Source organism: Pleurodeles waltl, chromosome 6 (assembly GCF_031143425.1).
Source record: "Pleurodeles waltl isolate 20211129_DDA chromosome 6, aPleWal1.hap1.20221129, whole genome shotgun sequence".
In the NCBI taxonomy this organism is placed as follows: Eukaryota; Metazoa; Chordata; class Amphibia; order Caudata; family Salamandridae; genus Pleurodeles; species Pleurodeles waltl.
Window position 1 is genome coordinate 1,198,217,700 of NC_090445.1, and position 25,230 is coordinate 1,198,242,929.

A 25,230-nucleotide genomic window follows, 5' to 3' on the forward strand; every position below is an offset into this window, starting at 1 on the left:
GAGAATGTACAATGACAGAATTCATTTGTCAGTCCAACAAAAGGAAACAGCCACTTATGGTGTTCTCAGCTATTTGACTCTGAAGTTCTTGCTGCCAAAATAAAATCACAGAATGTAATAAAATCAACAGGAATCATTCCAAGAAACGTCATGCAAAATCTAGATTTTGTACTTAATGACAAACTGTGCGATGTCCCAGAGCTCAGCAAATCATGGAACTCAACAATAATGCCGGATGTTGTCTTAAGAGTTTTTACATTAGTTTTGTTTTGCTGGTATTAAACAGTTACAAACTAAAGTTCCTGACTTCGGAACAGAAGGAAACAACATTGATGATGGTTTTTAAGACATACACAAAGTGGAGACAATCCCATAAACCAAGGATTACACTGCAAATGCACTCTCTTTTCAAAATTATGTTTTATGAATTACATCACTGCAAACAGAAAACTCTGCTACCCGTGACTGCCCATGCAATCTATGACAAGTGCAAAAGTAGAGAGCTAATGACATCAAGGAACAGGATTGGTTTATCAAAAAATTATAATGACATTGTGCAGAGCAGGAGCTGGTTAGCAGCTCATGCTGCTCAATCTTGTGACTCCAACAGCAAACCACTTCCAAGTCACTTTACCAGGAAAGGTTTTACAACTGCTGCTCTTGATAATTTTCATTTAGAAGACAGCCCTTTGCTTGGAACATCCAGCATACACGATACTGCCATGGTGCCTTTTCAAGACTATACCAATGAAGTAGCTTCTGGAAAACAAGCTGTCAGATGTAGGCATAAATACCACTGCAAACTTATAACCTAACTGCCTTGCCAACGTGTGCAAAATCACTACAAGCCATCAATATGTCCCAGTCTACCAGAAGGTTTCAAAGTGGCTAAGGAGAAGGATCTTCCACCTGATACTGGGGTCCGCAAAGCTGATTTAACTGAATTTATCATATCACTTATTCGGTGCGGGCTAAAGGATGAAGAAAAGCCGGTTCCTCCATGGGCTGAAATTCATGCTCTGGTCTTCCAGAATAGCATCCCTCTGAAGAAGGTTAGGGTTTTACTAGTAATACCATCTCCAGTCACAAACTAACAACAGTATACACAACTCTAAACAAATGTCTAAAATGTACATGCTCAGTCTATCCTGTCAATTTTCTGTGATTAAGCTGTTTTCTGTACTGTAGCTGACATTTTTATGAGCAATCCAGTAGATTTTGATGATCTTCATCCAATGATGGGCATTTTTTTACATGACAAAAGGAATAGTTTACCTGTAACCCCAGTTCTCTCGTAGGGGTATTTCCATGATAATCATAAGCCGTGAATAGTTCCGCCTGCCTCCGGGTACCCTGGAGCACTTTTTCCACTATAACTTTTTAAGTGCTCATGTTTGCCTTACTTCAGGAAGACCTGCAAAGTCACTTAATGTCCATATCCAGCCTAGAGGAAAGGCTACAGTGTCCAAGATTCTTCATCCAGTTTGCTTTAAAAAGGACAGAATTAAGGACCATGCATTCAAATGCATGAAACTTGAAAATTAAGGTGAAAAAAAAACAAAAGTATTTCACAAACCTTTTTACAATGCAAAATAATGAAGGAGCGCAGGGCAGTGTAGCCCAGAGGCTGCCATTATCAATGAGTAAAAGGAGACTGACTTTAATGGCATCCAGTCCTCCAGTATCCCACCATGCCTAGAGTGAAGCAGTTCCCTCAGTTCTTTTTGTAGGCAGTCATTGCCGAGTGTAGGTATACCTGAGATATTATTCTGTCCACTCCGCCGGGGAGGAGGGAGGGTTGCTTATGACTATCATGGAAATACCCCTACAAAAGAACTGGAGTTACAGGTAAGAAACTAGTCATTCTCTTAAAGGGGATGTCCATGTAGAGTCATACGCAGTGAATACAGGGAGTGCAGAATTATTAGGCAAGTTGTATTTTTGAGGATTAATTTTATTATTGAACAACCACCATGTTCTCAATGAACCCAAAAAACTAATTAATATCAAAGCTGAATATTTTTGGAAGTAGTTTTTAGTTTGTTTTTAGTTTTAGCTATGTTAGGGGGATATCTGTGTGTGCAGGTGACTATTACTGTGCATAATTATTAGGCAACTTAACAAAACAAAATATATACCCATTTCAATTATTTATTATTACCAGTGAAACCAATATAACATCTCAACATTCACAAATATACATTTCTGACATTCAAAAACAAAACAAAAACAAATCAGTGACCAATATAGCCACCTTTCTTTGCAAGGACACTCAAAAGCCTGCCATCCATGGATTCTGTCAGTGTTTTGATCTGTTCACCATCAACATTGTGTGCAGCAGCAACCACAGCCTCCCAGACACTGTTCAGAGAGGTGTACTGTTTTCCCTCCTTGTAAATCTCACATTTGATGATGGACCACAGGTTCTCAATGGGGTTCAGATCAGGTGAACAAGGAGGCCATGTCATTAGATTTCCTTCTTTTATACCCTTTCTTGCCAGCCACGCTGTGGAGTACTTTGACGCGTGTGATGGAGCATTGTCCTGCATGAAAATCATGTTTTTCTTGAAGGATGCAGACTTCTTCCTGTACCACTGCTTGAAGAAGGTGTCTTCCAGGAACTGGCAGTAGGACTGGGAGTTGAGCTTGACTCCATCCTCAACCCGAAAAGGCCCCACAAGCTCATCTTTGATGATACCAGCCCAAACCAGTACTCCACCTCCACCTTGCTGGCGTCTGAGTCGGACTGGAGCTCTCTGCCCTTTACCACCAGCCACGGGCCCATCCATCTGGCCCATCAAGACTCAATCTCATTTCATCAGTCCATAAAACCTTAGAAAAATCAGTCTTGAGATATTTCTTGGCCCAGTCTTGACGTTTCAGCTTGTGTGTCTTGTTCAGTGGTGGTCGTCTTTCAGCCTTTCTTACCTTGGCCATGTCTCTGAGTATTGCACACCTTGTGCTTTTGGGCACTCCAGTGATGTTGCAGCTCTGAAATATGGCCAAACTGGTGGCAAGTGGCATCGTGGCAGCTGCACGCTTGACTTTTCTCAGTTCATGGGCAGTTATTTTGCGCCTTGGTTTTTCCACACGCTTCTTGCGACCCTGTTGACTATTTTGAATGTAACGCTTGATTGTTCGATGATCACGCTTCAGAAGCTTTGCAATTTTAAGAGTGCTGCATCCCTCTGCAAGATATCTCACTATTTTTTACTTTTCTGAGCCTGTCAAGTCCTTCTTTTGACCCATTTTGCCAAAGGAAAGGAAGTTGCCTAATAATTATGCACACCTGATATAGGGTGTTGATGTCATTAGACCACACCCCTTCTCATTACAGAGATGCACATCACCTAATATGCTTAATTGGTAGTAGCCTTTCGAGCCTATACAGCTTGGAGTAAGACAACATGCATAAAGAGGATGATGTGGTCAAAATACTCATTTGCCTAATAATTCTGCACTCCCTGTAGAATAGAATAGCAGAAAAAGCGGGGGAGTAGACCGTACAATATAGGAATGCGCTATACAGCAAATATGTTCCTGAGAGAAGCTTTTCCCACTTGAGCATCTGTCTTGGCATCAGTCAAGACCGTAATGTTTAGTGAAAGTGTGAACAGACTTCCAAGTCGCAGCCCTGCAGATACCTGCCAGAGGAACATCGCTCAACAAGGCAGTCGTGGCCGACTTGCCTCTAGTAGAATGTGCTCTTGGCTTTCCAGCTAGAGATTTGTTAGCTAGCTGATAGCAGTAAAGAATACAGGAGACAATCCACCGAGAGATTGACTGTTTAGAGGTGGCCAGACCAGTATGAACCAGCCCATAATTGACAAATAAGTGTTGTGATTTACTAATAGGTTTGTTCTGTCTAAACAGAATTTTAAAACCCTCTTTACATCTAAAGAGTGTAGTGCCCTCTCAGCTGGGGTGGAAGGATTTTGAAAGAAAGTTGGTAAGGAAATAGTCTAGTTGACATTAAAGTCAGATAACCTTGAGTAATAATTTAGGATGTGTACGCATCACTACTTTGGAGGAGTAGAACACTGTGTAGGGCTCATGAGCACAGAGCCTGAATCTTGCTAACTCTGCGTGTTGATATCACTGCCACAAGGAAAGAACGTTCTTCAAGCAAGGTGCTGGAGAGATTATTTGTGTATGGGTTCAAATGGATGCTGCATGACACAAAATAACGTTCAGCTCCCATGGTGGGGAAGGACGCCTGAGTAGAGTGAAAACTTTGATACCCTCTAGAAAATCTTTTATGACTGGCAACTGAAAGAGGTTTGTGAAGGACCTTTTCTGTATGCAGTCAAAGCGGCCAGATAGACTTTAATAGAAGATCATTGTAAACCAGACTTTGGTAAGTGTAACATATGGCAGGATGACATCCTTCCGGCAAGATGCTGGGTCAGTCTTCTTGGAGGAACACCAGACACAAAATCTCTTCCATTTGGAGGCATAAGCAGCTCGGTGGAAGGCCATTTTGTCTCTCTCAGAATGTCCATACAGTCCTGTGAAGATGTAAGTGCCCATACTGCACTAGCTCAGCAGCCATGCTGCCAAATTCAAGGAGAAGAGATTGTGGTGTGCCAGCTGACCTACGAACTTTGTGAGGAGGTCTGGTATGCTTGGAAGCCTGAGATGTGGTTGGAGCAACCGGTGCAAGAGGTCTGGGAACCACCACTGCCTCGGGCAATGAGTATCATTCTGGCTGAGGTCATGAGAGTTTGATTAGGACTGCTGGAATCAGGGGAATTGGTGGCAAGGCGTACAGAAATTTGTTGGAGCAATCTATACACAGAGCATTCCCCAGCGATTACGGATGGTAAAATCTGGAGGCGAAGCCTCAGCATTTTTTGTTGTACGCTGTCAATCAATCAATCAATCAGTCGCATTTATAAAGCGCGCTACTCACTCGTAAGGGTCTCAAGGCGCTGTGGGGGGGGGGGGGGGGGGGGGGGGGGGGGTTCAATGCTCGAAGAGCCAGGTCTTGAGCTGCCGTCTGAAGTGAAGGTGGTCTTGTATGGCGCGAAGGTGGCTGGGAAGGGAGTTCCAGGTCTTCGCTGCTAGGTAAGAGAAGGACCTGCCTCCGGCAGTGGCTTTGCGAATGCGTGGTACGGCTGCCAGGGCTTGTCCGGTCGAGCGTAGGGTGCGAGGAGGAGTGTAGAAGGAGATGCGGTGGTTGATGAGTTCTGGTCCGCGGTTGTGCAGGGCTTTGTGTGCGTGGGTGAGGAGTCTGAAGGTTATCCTCTTGTTGACTGGGAGCCAGTGGAGTTTCCTCAGGTGTCCGGAGATGTGGTTGTGGCGGGGTATGTTCAGGATAAGTCGTGCAGCAGCGTTCTGGATTCGTTGTAGTTTCCTCTGTAGCTTGATGGTGATGCCGGCGTACAGAGCGTTCCCATAGTCCAAGCGACTGGTGACGAGGGCGTGGGTGACGGTCTTCCTGGTGTCGGTGGGGATCCAGCGGAAGATCTTGCGGAGCATGCGGAGGGTGTTGAAGCATGCTGAGGTCACCGAGTTGACCTGTCTGGTCATGGAGAGGGAAGAGTCCAGGATGAAACCGAGGTTGCGAGCGTGGTCGGTGGGTTGGGGAGTGCTGCCTAGGGCAGGAGGCCACCAGGAGTCGTCCCAGGCGGTAGGTGTAGGGCCGAGGATGAGGACCTCCGTTTGCTCTGTATTCAGTTTAAGCCGGCTGTCTGTCATCCAGTTCGCTACTTCCTTCATGCCTTCGTGTAGTCTGGTTCTTGCTGAGGTGGGGTCGTTGGTGAGGGATAGGATGAGCTGGGTGTCGTCTGCGTAGGATATGAGGTTGAGTCCGTGTTTGCGTGCGATGTTCGCCAGGGGGGTCATGTAGATGTTGAAGAGGGTGGGGCTGAGGGAGGATCCCTGGGGGACGCCGCAGATGATCTCCGTAGCCGTGGATCTGAAGGGGGGGAGGCGGACTCTCTGAGTTCTTCCGGAGAGGAAGGAGGTGATCCATTCCAGGGCCTTGCCTCTGATGCCGGCGTTGCTTAGGCGACGTATCAGGGTGCGGTGGCAGACCGTGTCGAATGCTGCAGAGAGGTCCAGGAGTATGAGGGCCACGGTTTCTCCTTTGTCGGTCAGGGATCTGATGTCGTCCGTGGCTGCGATGAGGGCGGTCTCGGTGCTGTGGTTAGCTCTGAAGCCGAACTGTGAGGGGTCGAGTGGGTCGTTGGTTTCCAGGGCGGTGGTGAGTTGAGCGTTGACGATTTTCTCGATCACTTTGGCGGGGAACGGTAGGAGCGAGATGGGCCGGAAGTTTTTGAGTTCGGTGGGGTCTGCTGTTGGTTTCTTTAGGAGGGCGTTCAGTTCAGCGTGCTTCCAGTTCTCCGGGAAGGTGGCGGTGGAAAAAGATGTGTTGATGACGTCTCGGAGGTGGGGTGCGATGATGTTGTCGGCTTTGTTGAAGATGTGGTGCGGACAGGGGTCGGATGGTGATCCTGAGTGGATGGAGTTCATGACGCGGGTGGTTTCCTCAGTGGAGGTTGAGTTCCAGGTGTGGATGGTGGTGTTGTCGGTGGCGGGTTCGAGTTGGTTGTGGTGAAGCTGTTGTAGATGTCGGTGATCTTGTGGTGGAAGAAAGCTGCGAGGGAGTCGCAGAGGTCCTGTGAGGGAGGGATGGAGTTGTTTTCGGCGTCGGGGTTGGAGAGCTCTTTGACGATGCCAAATAGTTCCTTGCTGTTGTGGGCGTTGCTGTCTAGTCTGTTCTGGAAGGCTGATTTTCGTGCTGCGCGGAGGAGTTGGTGGTGTTTGCGGGTGGCGTTTTTGAGAGCAGACATGTTTTCGTCGGTCTGGTTGAGGCGCCAAGTCTTCTCGAGGGTGCGGCATTCTTTTTTGGAGTCCTTGAGGTCGGGGGTAAACCAGGAATTTTTCTTGTGGCTGTTTGTTTGCTTGGGTCTTCAGGGGGGCCAGGAGGTTGGCGCAGTCTGAGATCCAGCTCGTGAGGTTGTTGGCGGCTTCGTTGGGGTCTGTAGTGCTGGTGGGTGGGTTCTGAGAGAGGGTCGATATGAGTTGTTCCGAGGAGATTCGGTTCCACTGTCTTCTTGGTGGTTGTTGGGCGTGGTGGTGTACGTTGGTTTTCTTGAAGCTGAAGTGGACACAGCTGTGGTCTGTCCAGGAGAGTACAGTGGTGTGGCTGAAAGAGATGTGTTTGCTGGAGGAGAAGCTGTGGTGATAAGGGTGATAGAAGGGGTGCCCCACAAAGTCATTGTTCAGAACCCACTTGTGGTTCTCATCTAAAACCCTGCTGAGGCATCAGCTTGTACGTTCTGAACACCTGGAAGGTGAGTTGCTATTATCTTTATATTCCTGGCCAGGAGCCAGTGCCATATTGTCTGGGCCTCTTGAGACAAGACTCTGGATTTGGTCCCCCCCTGCTTGTTCAGGTAATACATGGTATTTGTATTGTCCGTCTGGACAAGCAGGGTGTTGAATGAAGGGAGAAAGGCTTTGAGAGCAAGGTGAACCACACGTAGCTCGAGGAGGAGGATGTAAGACTTTTCCCTCACAGTCCAGAGACTTTATTTGAAGGTGATCCATATGGAGCTCCCCTCCCAAGGAGAAGCAACCATCACAATGGTCTGAGATGGAGCATGTGGGCGAAAAGGCATTCCTTGTTGCAGATTGACTGGGCAGCACCACCGAGGGATTGGAGAGCATGGGTCTATAAACTAATTCGGTCTTCCCAGTTTACTGTTTGTTGATTCCATTGGTCCTCTAGGCACTCCTGGAGAGGTCGCATGTGGAGGAGAGCATTGGGAATAAGCTAATGCAAGAGGCCATGGATCCTACAAGTGAGGAAACTGTGCAAACTGTGGGGCGAAGAATATTCTTGAGCACACAGCACTTCCGTAGGATCAGTCAGTGTCGTTCCTCCGAAGGATACACTTTTACCTGCAGTGTTTCTATGGGAGCTCCTAAGTAGTGCAGTCTCTGGACAGGTTTTGTTGTGGACTTGGGAAAAATGACATGAAGACCTAGGCGATACAGAAGATGGCATGTCCAATTTAAGTGCTGCTGGGCTTCTGGAAGGGTGGCTGCCTTAAAAAGCCAGTCCGGATATGGGTAAATTAAATATTCAGTGCTTTCGAAGATGCACTGCCTCAACAGCCATGTATTTGGATAAAGTTCTGGGTGCCGATTTGAGACCAAATGGGAGGACAGTGTATTGGTAGTGTCATTTCCCCACCACAAATCTCAGGAACTTTTGATGGTTTTTCGCAATTGGGATACGAAAGTAGGCGTCATGTAGGTAAACTAAGCAAAGCCAGTCTCCTTGGTGAATTTGGGGATATATTTGGTGTAAAGCCAGCATGCTGAACCTTTCCTTTTGGATCCAATGGTTGGCATAGAATGGGTTTGAACTTGTCCTTTTTCGGAACCAGAAAGTATCAGGAATAAATGCCTTTTCCTCTCTGGGTGAAAGGAACTGGTCCTATCACTTTCTTTTCTAGCAAGATGGAAACCTCTGCCTAAAAGAGGGTGAGATGAGAAGTAGTTACCTTTGGTGGAATACTTGGCGATTGGGTGGAAAATCTGAGACAATACCCATTCTGCACAATGTTCAAGACCGAAGTATCTGTTGTAATTCGTTGCCACTCTGTTAAATGATTGGTGTTGTTCCACCCCCCTCCCCCCAAACAGAGTGGGTAATGGCCTAGAGGGAAGAAAACATTCAGGGTTTTGCAGCTGGTTGACCATGAGTACCCAGAGTACACTGGTTTGCCACTCGTCCTTTATGTTGTTTCCTCTGAGGCTGATAGGCTCTTTGGACCTGCTGCTATTAGATGGCGACTGAGGGGTTTGAACCCTCTGAGAAGGGTAGCGGTGCTGGAAGGGACAGAAGGATCTTTGGTCTTCAGATTTCTCAAGACCTACCACTTTCAAAAGTGTCCAGCTCTGACTTAATTCTTGCCATTTCATCATCAACATGAGAGCCGAACAGTGTGGATCCTGAAATGGCAAGTTTTGAATACGTTGTTGAGAGTCTGGTTTGAGGGATGTTAGACGCAGCCAGGCATGCCTCCTTAAGGATATCCCATGGCAATATGCATGTGCCAAGTGAAAGGATGAATCCGCTGCTGCGCTAATGACCTGGTTGGAGCCACAGCACCTTCCTTCACAATCGCAAAAAAAAATCCTCTTTCAGATCCCTTGGGAGATGATCAGCAAATTGAAGCAGGGAGTCCCACAAGGCGCTATCATATCATCCCAAGAGGGCTGTGGCACTTGCTGCCTTTATGGATGTTGCCGAACTACATACTTTGCAGCCTGGGGATCCACCTTTTTACTCTTTGTCCGGCAGAGAGGTAGCCGACACAGAGGTGGCATGGGAGTTATGGGCCACAAGGATCACCACTGAATCAGGTGGAGGTCGGACCGTAGAAACAAAGGGTCCTGTTCCAGAGGACGGAACTTTTTTGGCAATCTGGAAGGAGCAGACTGTCGTGGCCGGTGTAAGGAAGACTTACATGGCTGGTTCTAGGAGACCCAGCACGAGAGGAAGTAAAGGTCTTGATGCCGAACGCTGCTGAAGCGTTTAAAAAAATGACTGAAGGGACAGCCATTGGAATGTTAAGCTTTGCTGCTCCTCGAACTAAGACTTCCTGAAAGGTATTAACATTGTCCACTGGTGACGTACGAGGTTGAGGCGAGTCAGATATAGTAGGTGAATAGTCTCTGGTAGACTAGGAGTCTCCGTGGTAGCGTCGGAAAGAGCATGACCTTGACCTTTGTCGCGATCTGTGTAAAGAGGGCCTCCATCTCATTGTAGAACAGCCAGATGTATGATAGCTATAGTGTGACCAGTGGCATGACCTTGAGTGCGGTCTGGGAGTTGGAGTGACACTGTGTTTGAGGCACCAGAAGTGGTGTAGGTGTCTGAAGCAGCAGAGAAGCCGGCAGTGGGGCAGGCAGCTCTTGAGGATGCAGAGCTGCAGCTGGCGAGGTAGCAGGAGGTGGCGACACATGAAGGAAGGAGAACCTTCAAAGGCGAAACTTCCCTGGAAAGTTGTGACTCAGACGAGGAATAAATCCTTCTTTTAGAAATCTTCCATCTCCCCAAAGTTGAGGGACTCTTCGAAATCTCCCTTCGTCATCAATGGTGACCTAGACCTCGGAGTGCGATGGCGACATTTCCTTCCTCTCGACGTAGAATCCTCCAGAGTCCTCGACGTCATGCTGCAGTGTCTGGACGTTGTGCGGTCTCTCGACGTCGTACGGCGTTTGTGTGACATCGATCCAGACTTCAACGGCGAACATGTGGGCGCTGCAGTCGCTCCCGACGTCAAGCTCCTTTACGTTGACAGGGACCAAAAGCATTTTCTACCTGAAAAACACCTCTCAGACCTTCCATGTCCACTGGAGACTGAGGGAAGAGCTCTTGTGGAAGACTGACCTTCACCTCGCTCAGAGGTCCCACTGGCTTCTTGCTGGCATCACCTTTCTGCCTTTCCTTGAAGGTGAATCTTCTCCCTGTCATGCAGGGTACGTCTGGAAAATGTCCTGCAGATATTACATGAGGCAGGAAGATGTGAGGATGGAAGGCAGATAATACAGACATCATGAGGGTCTGTTGTGGCTTTTGTCCTGCCACATCTTGGGCATTTGTCGAGTAGAGAAGGCATTTTTCCTAGAAAAAAAAGCCTAATTCTAGTCAGAAAAAGACTAAACTGAAGAAAAAGTCAAAAGATGTCAAGTGAAACAGTTGTCATTGAAAATTTCACTGATTATTTTGGAAAAAAAAAAACTAAAAAAGGTTGAGCTCAATGCTCCAGGATCCTGTCAGCAGGTGCCGGAAAAAAGAACAGAGTTAACTGCCTCACTCTAGGCATGATGGAATACTGGGGGACTGGTTGTTCTTAAAGTCAGTCTCCTATTTCCCATTGACAATGGCAGCCTATGGGCTACACAGCCCTGCAATCCATTTTTTTCCAGTGTAAAACCGTTTGTTAAAGACTTTCTCCTTAATTTTCAACTCTTTCATGCATTTGAATGCATGATCCTTAATTTTACCTTTTTAAAAGCCAACTGGATGAAGAATCTTGGACACTGTAGCCTTTCCTCTAGGCTGCATATGGCCATTCTTAAGTGACTTTGCAGGCCTTCCTGAAGTAAGGTGAACATTAACACTTAAGTTATATTGGAAAAAGTGCTCCAGGGTCCCCCAGGCGGGCGGAACTATTCACCGCTTATTACTATACATGGAAATCCCCTTCGAGGGAAGTTGTGGTGTGCAGGAAGTTCAGTGGATGTGGCATAGATGATGCACTTATTGAGGCTAAAATCTTTTGAAGCAAAACTGTGAGCTGAACTCATTATGTTTGTTACAAAGTATGCTCATCATATCTGAGGCTACAGAAACATTGCATTAGAATGATTTCTGGAATAAGAATGACAAATTAGATTTTGCATACCTTAGCTCAGAAGTGAACACAGCACAGGGCACACTTCACTCAAAATACATAATGCAATACCAGGCAAGGTTCAATACACAGTCCAAAAATCAGAAAAACAAGTTAGCAGAGTTGTTCAAAGAATGTGAACAAAAATCAGAACTTGTGTCAGTACTTGGGAAATGTTCTCTGGTGAAAAACGTGGTAGATGCTGATCAGGAAGGTGACTGGGAGCTGCACGTGATGACTGTAGTCAATGATTACTGTATTTCCCAAACTAGATTGCATAAACTATCTGAGATATGGGTCCTGGCATTAGGAAAGAGTCAAGAAGCTAGAGGTGGAAAACATTCCAATACAGAAAATTCATCCAAAGACTGTGTTGAAAGACAGAGGGAAATTTCATGTGGCTCCAGACACGAAACTAGAACGATCCAGAGATCACAGAAAAGCACCAAAGGAATTGTTGGTTATACACGTAAAAGTGAATATGTTGCTCAATGGCAGCTAGTTTATCATGAAGTCCTTCCTGTTTCCAATGTTTTCAGAGATGGCAAATTCAAAATTAAGGGACCATCGTGAAACGGTTCCTCACCACAAACTTGTGGGAAAGAGAAGGGAACGTTTTAATAAACATGTTGACAGCCTTCTTAATTTCATGCAGCAGCAAGGAAAGCCCTTTGAAATGACAGCCTGTGCGACTACAGAACTTTGTGACCAAAACTATATGAAGACCTGAAGCAGGAGAGATTTGTATTGAAAGAGAAAATGCTGTTTGACAATCACTAAAGCTAAACTTCCACGCTTTAATTGCATATTAAGAGTTTCATCCAACCAGCCACTACAATAATACAGGTTATATATAAAAAAAAAAAAAACTTTCGCAAGCACAGAGATGAATTAGCAAAAGGTGTGAACTTGTCAAGGACATTTTGTTCTATGATCTTCTCCAAAAAAACACATTTGACGGAGATGCTGGAACCAAACCAGTGAAGCACAAACTCGTACAAGAGCTCGGAAAAAACTTTCACCTGAAGAATTTCAATTCGAAAAGGTGTCCTCATTGGAAACTGCTGTTGTGAACTATATGTCACGATTACGAATGGTCAAGATTTTATCCATGCAAAACTTCAGAGAGGTCGTTCAGACGGTTCTACAAATGTCAGTCAGTGTGCACCTTGCAAGAACTGCACATTGTCTTTGACAGTTAACCTTGAACTATCTGTCAAAGAATGTGAGAGAATCAGGCAAATGTCTACAAGTGGAACTGACCTTGCCTGCATCAACAATTCGAACCCTATACCTGTGCAACTTGATAAATTCTGGTCAGCAACATCAACCAAGATTATCTTGGAGATGTCAATTCGCCAAAACACTGCTGATGCTTCAGTGAACACTGAATTTCAAATTATTGCAAGTGGAGTGATTGTCAATGAGGAGTGGGTGCCTGTAGAGATAGTCTTGAACAATATGGCCTGCAACTTTTGACTAACAGCAAACTGGAGGAAGCCGACCTTCGTGTTGTGCCACATGTTGAGTGGGCTGTTAAAGATGTTTCCAATCAAGTCATTGTACTGTTAAATGACGCAGATAATATTGTGCTACTTAGATTTGTTGCAACAATCTGTCAGAATTATGTATGCGATGGGGAATAGGCGAGTAAAGACGCTTAATCCCGCTTCATATTCTGTACAAGAAACTTGACCCAGAGATGCCCAATGTTCCTACCAAGGGACAAATTCTTCTAGATGAAGAGAATGAGCAAAATTGGAACAAAGCTCAGAGCTTTAACTGTTGAACCTGTGAAGTTTCTAAAAGTATGTGCTGAGACAGAACAAGAATGTGACTTTAAAGATGTAGAAAAATACTTAGTGCGTATGAGGAGTACGAGTTCTGACTAACATTTGATGATCTTCAGTACAGTGAGTTCAAGAGATCAGTCCCGCTAAGTTAACTTCCACTGATGTCACACTGTGCCTGGAAACATTAAAAAGTGTTCTACTGGATAAGAAGCTGTGTAAATGTTTTGGATCATGCATATGTAGAGAAATGTGTGGATTTGGTTGGGAAAATATTGATGGGTTGCTAAAACCTACAACATTTCTAAAGCCTTGGAAATCTCTAAAACTTCTACTCACAGAGCTTAAACGTACATGCAAAACCTGTGCTACAAAAAGATGTCCCAGTTAATATGTTCTCCTTAAATGTTCAACATTCTGCAAATGTACTATGAGCGATTCATTAAACAAAATGATCTATGAGAATGTGTCTTAAACAGGAGTGATACACATTTTTTGTTCATATTCAGATCAGAAACTTTGTTTGGTGTATACATAAAAGGAATTTAAAAAAAAAAAACTTTTTTTGTTTCATTTCTATATAGGTCTCTTCTTCCTATATTCTAGACGACCTCCTGGAAAACAGTGGGAGGGTTGCTCTGTGGAATTATTTTCTGTCTCTGTAAGACTACTTGGTCCTCCAAATGAAGTATATAAGTCTCATGGTTCCTGAAATATTACATCACTGCAACACTACTGCCATTTTTTAAAAAAAAATATGTCCTCCAAAAAACATTCAACCCGGATCAGCAACGTCAACCCAAGCTAAATTACTTCTCTAATGATACAAAAAAAAAAAAATATGAAAATCTCTGGACTATATATATATATATATATATATATATATATATATATATGGAAAATGTCACTTACCCAGTGTACATCTGCTCGTAGCATGTTGCGCTGCAGATTCACATGCTGTGCACTGTTCCTGCCATCTAGTGCTGGCTCAGAGTGTTACAAGTTGTTTTTCTTCGAAGAAGTCTTTTTGAATCACGGGACCGAGTGACTCCTCCCTTTCGGCTCCATTGCGCATGGGTGTCGACTCCATCTTAGATTGTTTTCCCCGCAGAGGGTGAGGTAGGAGTTGTTGAAGTAAGGATACTAGAGGTGCCCATGCAATGGAGTAGATGTGTATGTACATAGTGTGTGGTAAAGTAAAAATTTACATATTTACAATTTACATGTAACTAAAACGGCTACAGGCTCCCGGGGAGGTGGGAGGGCGCGCATGTGAATCTGCAGCACAACATGCCACAAACAGATGTACACTGGGTAAGTGACATTTTCCGTTCAATGGCATGTGTAACTGCAGATTAAGTTTACCTGCATGTGGTTTTTGGAAAGCTACAAACAATTGTTTTGTTTTACTAAATGGTTTTGTTCTGTCAATGTAATACATTCGTGCTCTTCTTATGTCTAATGTATGCAACGCCCTTTATGCTACTGAGTCTGGTTGTGGAAAGAAGACTGGGAGTTCCACCGTTTGGTTTAGATGAAACAGTGATATGACCTTTGGTAAGAATTGTGGATTTGTCCGGAGAACCACTTTATGTTTATGTATTTGTATAAAGGGTTCTTGAATAGTGAATGCCTGCATTTCGCTAACCCTTGGAAGTGAAGTGATGACTATTAAAAAAGCTACTTTCCAAGTTAAAAATTGTATTTGACACGAATGCATGGGTTCAAAAGGTGGGCCCATGAGTCGAGTTAATACAATATTAAGATTCCACGAAGGTACTGGTGGTGTCCTTGGGGGTATGATTCTTTTTAGTCCTTCCATAAATGCTTTAATAACTGGTATTCTAAAAAGTGATTTTGAATGTTTAATCTGCAGATAAGCAGATATTGCAGTGAGATGGATTTTAATAGAAGAGAAGGCTAGATTGGACTTTTGTAAGTGTAGTAAATAACTTACAATGTTTTGTGTGGAGGCGTTTACTGGCATAATTTGATTAGCCTGGCAGTAGCAGACAAACCTTTTCCATTTGTTAGCGTAACAATGTATTGTTGTGGGTTTTCTTGCTTGTTTAATGACCTCCATACACTCTTTGGAAAGGTTTAGATATCCAAATTCTAAGACTTCAGGAGCCTATTGCTAGGTTGAGCGATGCTGGATTCGGGTGTCTGATCTGTTGATTGTGTTGAGTTAACAGATCTGGTCTGTTTGGTAGTTTGATGTGGGGTACCACAGATAGGTCCAACAGTGTGGTGTACCAGGGTTGGCGTGCCCATGTTGGTGCTATAAGTATTAGTTTGAGTTTGTTTTGACTCAGTTTGTTGATCAGATAAGGAATGAGCGGGAGAGGGGGAAAAGCGAAAGCAAATATCCCTGACCAGCTGATCCATAGAGCATTGCCCTTGGACTGAGGGTGTGGTTATCTGACTGCGAAGTTTTGGCATTTTGCGTTTTCTTTTGTTGCAAACAGATCTATGTTTGGTGTCCCCCAGCAGTGAAAGTGATGATGTAGGACCTGGGGATGTATTTCCCACGTGAGTTTGTTGGTGATCTCGGCTGAGATTGTCAGCCAACTGATTTTGAATGCCTGGCATGTATTGTGCTATTAGGCGAATTTTGTTGTGAATTGCCCAATGCCACATTTTTTGTGCTAAGAGACAGTTGTGACAAGTGTGTCCCCCCCCGTTTGTTTAAATACATTGTTGTCTTATTGTCTGTTTTGACAAGAATGTGTATGTGGGCTAGAAGGGGTTGAAAGGCTTTTATTGCTAGAAAGACTGCTAACAGTTCCAAGTGATTTGTGTGGAGTTGTTTTTGCTGGTTGTCCCACTGACCTTGTATGCTGTGATTGTTGAGGTGTGCTCCCCACCCAATCATGGCTATGTCTGTTGTGATAATGGCGTGAGGCACTGGGTCTTGAAAAGGCCGCCCTTTGTTTACATTTATAGGGTTCCACCATTGAAGTGAAGAGTGTGTTTGGCGGTCTATCAACACTAGATCTTGGAGTTGACCCTGTGATTGCGTCCATTGTTTTGATAGGCACTGTTGTAGGGGCTGCATGTGTAGTCTTGCGTTTGGGACAATAGCTATGCATGAGGACATCATGCCTAATAGGTTCATCACAAACCTGACTGTGTATTGTTGGTTTGGTTGCATGTTTGTTATATTTTGAAACGACTGAACCCTTTGTGGACTTGGAGTAGAATTAGCTTTTTGTGTGTTGAGTGTTGCTCCCAAATACTGTTGTATTTGGGATGACTGTAAACGAGATTTTTGGTAATTGATAGAAAACCCTAGTTTGTGTAGAGTATCTATTACGTAGTGCGTGTGAACGTGACGTTGTTGAGCGTTGGCTTTTATTAGCCAATCGTCAAGATATGGGAATACGTGCATGTGCTGTCTCCTTATATGTGCTGCTACCACAGCTAGGCATTTTGTAAACACCCTGGGGGCTGTTATTCCGAACGGTAACACTTTGAATTGGTAATGTTTGCCTTGAATTACAAACCTGAGGTATTTCCTGTGAGATGGATGGATATGTGAAAATACGCATCCTTGAGATCCAGTGTTGTCATGTATTCCCCTTGTTTTAGTAAGGGAACTACGTCCTGAAGTGTCACCATGTGGAAATGATCTGATTTGATGAAGAGATTCAGTCTTCTGCGATCTAAGATCAGCCTCAACGTTTTGTCTTTTTTCAGGATAAGGAAATACAGGGAGTATACACCTGTTCCTTTTTGGGGATATGGTACTAGCTCTATGGCCTGTTTTTGTAGCAGTGCTTGGACCTCTATTTGTAATAGGTCTAAGTGTTGTGGAGACATTTTGTGCGGTCTTGGGGGAACATCTGGAGGGAATGTTGTGAATTCTATGCAATAACCATGTTGTATAATTGATAGGACCCACGTGTCTGTGGTAATGTGTGTCCAATTGTGGTTGTACTTGGTTAATCTCCCCCCACCAGTGATATGTGTTGGGGAAGTGTGACATTGAAGTCACTGTTTGCTAGGGCTTGGCTTGGACGGCTGGAATTTTCCTCTGCCTCTTGGGAATTGTCCTCTGTAGGAACCACGAAACCCCCCTCTCGGGTACTGAGACTGGTAGGTGGGTTTTGTTTGGGAGGTGGATGGTTCTGATGGCTGTTGTCTAAGCCCTCCCCTAAACTGTGGTTTCCTAAATGTCCCTCTGTATTGTGAGGAATAGAGCGCGGCCATGGCTTTGGTCGTGTCCGTGTCTTTTTTAATTTTTTCGATTGCGGTACAGACTTCCAGCCCAAATAGGTGATGTTGATTAAACAGCATATTCAATACCGCCTGTTGAATCTCTGGTTTAATTCCAGAACTTCTCAGCCATGCATGCCTTCGAATTGTTACAGCTGTATTGACAGTCCATGCTGCCGTATCAGCAGAGTCTAGGGCAGACCGTATTTGGTTGTTAGATATGGCCTGTCCTTCTTCGACCACTTGTTGGGCACTTTTTTGGTGTTCTTTGGGCAAATGCTGGATGATGTCTTGCATTTCATCCCAGTACGCCCTGACGTAGCGGGCAAGTAGGGCTTGTGAGTTGGCAATTCGCCACTGATTGGCTGCTTGCAATGCCACTCTTTCCCCCTGCTGCATCAAATTTTCGACTCTCCTTATCAGGGGGTGGGGCATCCCCTGATGATTGTGAATTCACCCTTTTTCTTGCAGCCCCCCACAACCACTGAGTCCGGAGGGAGTTGTTGAGTAATAAACAATGGGTCTGAAGGGGGCGGTTTAGATTTCTTTCCGACCCTTGGCGTGATGGCTCTCCCTTTTACAGGTTCTTGGAAAAGCTGTTGTGCATGTTTAAGCATGCCTGGTAACATTGGTAAACTTTGGTAGGATGCATGCGTGGATGCCAGAGTGCTGAACAGGAAGTCATTCTCCACCGGTTTTGAGTGCATTGTTACGTTGTGGAAGGTTGCTGCTCTGGTTAGTACCTGTGTGTAGGCTGTACTGTCCTCTGGTGGTGAAGGCTTGGTTGGATAACACTATGGGCTGTTGTCCGATATAGGTGGGTCGTATAGATCCCAGGGATCCGCATCATCTTGAGTCATCCCAGTATGTGTGGGTGACTGTGCCATTGGTGTACCCACTGGTGATAACTGTGGTGATTGCAGTGGCGATGTTTGTGGTGAGAATTGTGGTGGTGGTGACTTGTCTCTAACCTGTTTGGCTTTTGGTTGCATCTCAGTCTCTTGAAAAGCCAGTTTTCTTTTTGACTTGAGTGGAGGGATGGTTTGTATCTTCCCTTTGTCTTTCTGGCTTCCTAACCTTTGTTGTTTTTGGTCATGTTCTTCTAAATCCACGTCCTGCTCAAATCTGTCTTTCTTTGAACTGCAGAGAAAGCCCTTGCTCTTCAGTGTAGGAAGAACGTTTTGGCTCCGAAGCCGGTTTTTCGGTACCGAAATTCCCAACAAAATTGTCTTTCGGTTCTGATAAGCTCTTTCTAGGCTTGCTCGACTCGATTACTCGATGCAGACTTTTTTTCAGTGCCGGTTTCTCGACCAGAGTCTGAAGTCTTCGGCAAATCTTTGGCCTTTTTCGGTGCAGATATTACTTGGTCACCTTCTTTTCTGTGGGTTGAGCCATGGCCTTCCTGCAGTGGCATCCCTGTGGCCTTTACTTTTTTGATGTGACCTTGGGTGTGGGACGGGGCAGGTGTATTCACTTTTGGCCGTGCCGAAGGTCGATCACAGTCAGATTCATCCGAGTCCGATTCTTGGATGGATATTCTCATCTCTTCCTCCTCAACGTCGAAATGTTTCGGCTTCAATGCCATCTGTAGTCTTGCGCGTCGATCCCTTAAGGTCTTCTTGGATCGAAAAGCTCTGCAAGCTTCACAAGTATCCTCTCTGTGTTCGGGTGACAAACACAGGTTACAGACCCGGTGCTGGTCTGTATAAGGATACTTAGCATGACACTTAGAACAGAAACGGAAGGGGGTCCAGTCCATTAGTCTTCGGCGATGGGTGTGGTCGGGCCAACCAGGCCTAGGTGAAGTGCGGAAGCCCCGAAGGGCCGCCGAAACGGTCTTGATGTTGGTACTGATGCGATAAAACTAAACCGATGCCGAACGTAAATACCGACGAATTTTCGATGGTTTTCTAAGTTTCACGATTCGAAATACTGAACGAAGAGGAACACGTCCGAACCCGATGGCGGAAAGAAAACAATCTAAGATGGAGTCGACGCCCATGTGCTATGGAGCCGAAAGGGAGGAGTCACTCGGTCCAGTGACTCGAAAAGACTTCTTCGAAGAAAAACAACTTGTAACACTCCGAGCCCAAAACTAGATGGCAGGAACAGTGCACAGCATGTGTATCTGCAGCTACACATGTCATCGAATATATATATATATATTTTTTTTTTATACAAAGGTGCATCAGGGGGGCAGGATTAAATCGCCCTTTGTCTGAACCCTTCAGCTTATGGCATCTAACAGTTGCACATGGGTATGTAGTGTCCCCCCCACTGATATTTCAGGTCAGTATGCCACTTAAAATTAGTGGTAACTACAATAGACCTCCGATTTACTAACCCTTGTGATATTTCATTAAACATGCAATTTTTAAAGGGCTCTTAACTTTAGAGATGTAATTCATGATCAGTCATCTAGGTCATTGACATTTGCTGCAAGACATAAGGTCACCTTCTGTGATATCACTAAGGCCAAAGAATGTGAATATCACTTTCATTACCCTTAGCATTTTGGCAACTATGGTCCATAGTGTCCTTGACTTAACTCTCAATATAGAACAGTAAAATATTTGGAGCGGTTTTGGCATGGTGGGTATGGAAGGGGATTGTGTCTGTCTGCCCCAGTACGCCTTAAGCAAATCAGTGCGGAGTTTGCTCCTCATAGAAAAAGTTGACCCTGAACAGCCAGACAATGCCCCCTACTGATGAGGAACACAAGAAAACTGGTTTTCAGACAGTTCTGGGTGGACTGCTTCCATAAGGAGCAGTGTCGATACTGTTTTGCAGAAGCAGGACCTCTGTACAGAGGGGACAAAAAACAATATACTAGACTATTTTCAAGCATTCTTCACATCATCTTTTGTGCTTTTTGACAGTGTTGGAGCATGGAGTTAGAGACATTTTGCTTTACTGTGATATCAGTGAAGGTTTATAATAAAACCCAAAGTGTCAGACTATCCAAACATGTACGGGAAATGTAACATCTCTGGCCTAGTTACAGGCAGTATTAAGAAAAGTTTTGTCCTGCAAATGTTAAGTTGTTTTACCAACAGAATCTTGCAAACTGTATTTCAGGAAGGGTGGTGACTAACTCAGTAGTAGCAGGTGTGTTGTCATTTAAGGTGTACATGCAAAAGTAAGGACTATGAAGCAGAAGCAGTTTTGGACCACCTTCAGAGACATACGGGCACGACACAGATGAGCCTAGGAAGGAAATTTCCTGGCATGGGGCAACAAAGAGGTGCACGGAAAACGTGGACGCATGAGGGAGGGGAGCAAACAGTGGCAATCATTGCCCTAAGGAAAGGCTCAGTCGGCTAGAAGGGACACGTGTGGCGAAAAATTCACAAGTGTGTCAGCTTTGAGACAGGGTCTAGGAAAGACGACTAGCGTTATTTAAACAAACTGGATTTGGGGATCTGCATTGAGTTTTAAATGATATGTGCGGATTTTGCAGTTGCAGCAGCTTTCCTTAAATGGCATGGCCCAGGAAAAGCATATGGTCTTCAGAAGCAAAAACCTGAAGGATAGAGGCATATGCCTACTTCCTAAACCAAATATTAGGCAATTCAGTTCATACACCTTATCCGATTTTGTAACAAACCTCGTACAAGTATACTTTCCAATAAGCAGAAGGAGCAATAATTCAGAAGTGTAAAAAAACCTGCACAGGGTTTAAAATAATCAGAAAATATAAAGTATGAGAGAAACAAAAGCTCAAGGACAGCCATTAACAATTCATAGTGCAGAGAAAACGTCAGTCAAAACAAAGAAAACTATTAGGCAATTGTTTTAAACACAAATTACTTGTAAGTCAAAGTTAACACTTAAAAACGGAAATACTGATTCATTAACTGACAAATGTTAGAATTAGTTATGACTACTTACCCAGTCACTGTCATAAATGATAACCGTATCAGCTGCAGTTAAATTAATACCAAGGCCTCCTGCCCTTGTGCTCACCAAAAATAGAAAAGCCTCAGGATCCATGCTAAATTTACGCATCTGAAATCAATTAATGAATTATCATGTAGACATGTAAACGTCAAACAAATTACTTTAACCTAAAACTCATACATCAAGTTACATTTTGTAAAGTTTACTTTGGAAAACAAACACTGCTTAGAACTACTTCACAATGCAACTATAAACAAATGTTTGGATCTGCACAATCTACAGTCGCTGCACAGAATAAAAAGTAATAGTTTTGCAAGCCTACTACTTCATAAAGGTCTGGACAAGGCAGTAGAAAGTCTGAGGAAGGGGTACGGTTTGGCAGAGGGGACAATTGGGGGGCAGAGGGGCACTGTGAGAATCCAAATTCAAATATTGATCAACCGTGTAAAGAATATGAATTTCAGTGCAACAGGGAGACAAGCATTCAAATGCGTCATTCACAACTTAGTAAAGGAGACAAATTGTGTGCCCTAGTAGTTTCGGTGTTTAATATATGTGTTATTGGGAATACCACTATGGGCAACAGCAGTATATTTATCATTTTACTGAAAGAACGGTCTTGATACTGGATTAGCAAATTTGAAAAATACTACAATCTAAGGAGATCATAAATGATCTGTGGAACAAATCTACTTCTATATATGGACACCTTTTCTTAATTTTACCAGTTACAAGGCTTGAGATCAAAAACAAAAGATTTAAGTTGGATTCATATTTGAGAAATTACCATCAAATTATTTATTTCATTACAAGACCAGAGGCTACCATTATGTATAAAACCTTTATTGCTGCCTCAACATGCAGCCCTTTTAAGAACAAACACATTAAGTAAAACATTCTATTCCAAAACCATACTACAGTGTATGTGTCCATAGTAACAGGTTTCTTCCTCTCATTAGCTGCTACACTGAACAGATATGTATACTATAGATCTCTTCTCTGTGATACTGTTTTTCTTTGCTTATATTCTCTCTAGAAAATTTGATTATTATTGAGATCCAATTTGTGGAATAAACTCGTTTCAGACTTCTAGTTTGGGTATTTTGCTTAATGATATAATTGTTTTCCAGTTATTCATGTTTTGTTTTTAAATGGTATACATTTTGTGTTCGCTGCATACCGCTTTTATTTGAAGGCGTAGAGCATTTGCCTCTCGGCGACAGTTTTTCTCCCTCTTTCTTGGCTGACCGTTCTCGATCAGAGGTGATGGGGAAGTCGACGGGAATGAAAAAAACAAACAAAAAAAAAAAAAACAGTGTGGCCATTCTATTAGTTCCACAAGTATACTGGAAGCCAGCCCAAGACAGACTGAAGGAGTCTGGTGTTTACTGACAGCAGCATGAACATTTTCGTACGATTCTGAGGGGGCACAGATCATCACTATTCTCTTACAGTGATCTTTAATTTAGGCGACCTCTGCTGCGGCAGCGTGTTATTTGGTAAAAACTGAAAGCGGACTGAATTTCAGGTGCCACCACAGTCTGGACTGCATTGCTTGACCACTTTCCCAGAAGCCTTCTTAAAATGATACGCCAGTTACAGTTAACTGGTTTTCATTACTCGATGAGTCTCCGGAGCTCAAAACAAATCTGGAGTGGTGGTTGAACAGCTCAGAGACTTGGAATGGCAAAGCTATTTTTGGAAATGTGCCAGACTATTTAAGGAACAGAAGTCAGTTCTTTGGGATAGAGAGCCATTCTGAACAACTTAGAGACAGGAGGAAGATGGTGGTGTCTGGAGGGTTTGCTCCACATAAATTGCATAAAAATTATGGCAGGTCTGAATTGTTTAAAGAGTCTCCCAAAAAATATTTGACGAAAAGTGTAGTGTTGATTCGCAAGGACAGTGTTTCCGCATTTTTCTATCAACCACCCAAGAGGTTCCAAATCAAAGCAGTCAGCAGATCTAGCCAAGGAGAGATGTTTTTTTTGCTGGGGGTCACAAAATTATTTTGTCAGCATGCCACATTCCAGGGGAACAGCATCTGAGGGCAGACTGGATTCATGTCATATCAGATCTCAGCGATTGGCAATTGAACCCAATGATTTTCAGTAAGGTCCAGGAACTTTGGGGCCCAATAGATTTGCATTTATTATCCAGCACATTGACTCGTCAAGTTCCAAGATATTTCAGATGGAGGCAGACATCGAACCATTGGCAGTGGATGCCTTGGTAAAGGATTGGTTGGTGGAGAGAGTGTTTATGCATTCCCGCCATTTGCAATGATTCAGACGGTACTAAGAAAAGACCAGAAAGAAAGTTGCAGGTTAATTCTAGTGACCCCCCTTTTGAACTTCAAAAGTATAGTTCACAGGGAATGACAGAATTTGCAGTAGAGGAGCCTTTTATTCAGGTGCATCATGGTTTGCTAGTGCGCCCAGATGGAGAGGAACATCCTTTGGTTCTGGAAGGAAAAATGAACCTTCGTGTTTAGAACATATCGGGAGCTCTGAAAGACACACTGGCCTTTCTGGAAATGCTAAAGATTTATTGGAGGAATCATGGGCACCAGGTACTCTGAACAGATATAAAGGGGTTTGGTGTAGTTGGTGCTTGGAACGGGTTCTGGATCCAGTGGAGGCTCCTGTGACAGAACTGGCTAATTATTTGGCTGAGTATTTTTAATCACGCTTATCATATAGGACTATTAATGATGGCGTCTATATAATGTGCTAGCGGCCACCGACTTCACTTACAACTGGAAGCCAAAAAGAAATTCAGTAGCAACTACCATTCTGTGTTCCCATGTGTGTCAGTAAAAATGACAGCCTCTTCGTCTAGGTGGGCCTACAGCATGTGGCAGGAATGGCCACAAAACACCCCCATATGGAAAGCAGAAATGTTTGGCTAAAATATGCGTGATAGTTGTTTTCTGCCATATTGCGACACATCTTCCTTCACCAAACAAACCCACCAACACCAAACAATTCTGAAAATGAGACATGTGGGGAATGTTCAGGGTGGTGTGGCTTAAATGAATAGGATTTTCTTACCCACAATGTTCTGCAAACTTTAAACTTGGGATAAAACGACAGAACTTACTCAAATTTCTGTGAGAAAGCTGCAGAATCTGTGAGGAATTACATTAAGTCCCACCACCCATTGTTCTCACACACCTCTCAAAAATGAAAACCCATTTGTATGGGTGGGCAAATCACCACGGAAAAGGCAATAAAATGCAAAATAAAACATCAAGATGGTGGCTTTCAATTACAATCATTCTTGGGATCTGGGTAAGTAGGCTATGTAAGCCTGGTACTGGTTTGTATCCAGGGAAAGATGTCAACTGTACACACTTCTGAAAACTACCAACCGTGAGAATTCAGGATTGTAGGGCTTGCAAGGATCCCATCACATTTGCTTACCCAGATCGCTGCACAAACACGTATGTATTGGTGAAAGTGCCTAAATTCTTCAGATTTGTGCATCAGACCACTCCGGAACTTGCAGGCAAAACGAAACTGCCCATTATTCTGCATTCACACATCTATGGCCATGAAAGTGGCATCCCCATCTGTGAGTGGGTATTCTGTACCAGACAGGAAGGATAAGTTACTTACCTGTAAATCCTAGTTCTCTTCCAGGGGTATCCTCAAAGTCATAAACATTGAATATTCCCGCCCTTGGACCCCGGAGCATATATAAAATATATACATATTATACATGTGTAACAAACAGTCATGCAGGCTATCATGTTAAAAACAGGCTAAAATGCTTTATTTCTATGAAGTTTTTTTACATTTTTTTTTAATATTAAATACTACAATAGAGCATAAATATGTACCCAAGCTCCTAAAACTAGGCTTAGGGAAGTAAGCAGTAGCAAACTCTAGAGAAAAAAT

At 43.9% G+C, this 25,230-nt stretch overlaps 1 protein-coding gene across 2 annotated transcripts in view; it reads right to left on the reverse strand.

Annotated features, from left to right (window-relative positions):
- Positions 1-25,230, reverse strand: part of HELLS (helicase, lymphoid specific) — a 549,822-nt gene that overhangs the window by 151,768 nt on the left and 372,824 nt on the right. For both annotated transcript variants that reach the window (XM_069240496.1, XM_069240495.1), the window contains exon 18: positions 21,320-21,436. In XM_069240496.1, coding sequence (XP_069096597.1) covers positions 21,320-21,436 — 117 coding nt within the window. The remainder of the gene's footprint in view (positions 1-21,319; positions 21,437-25,230) is intronic.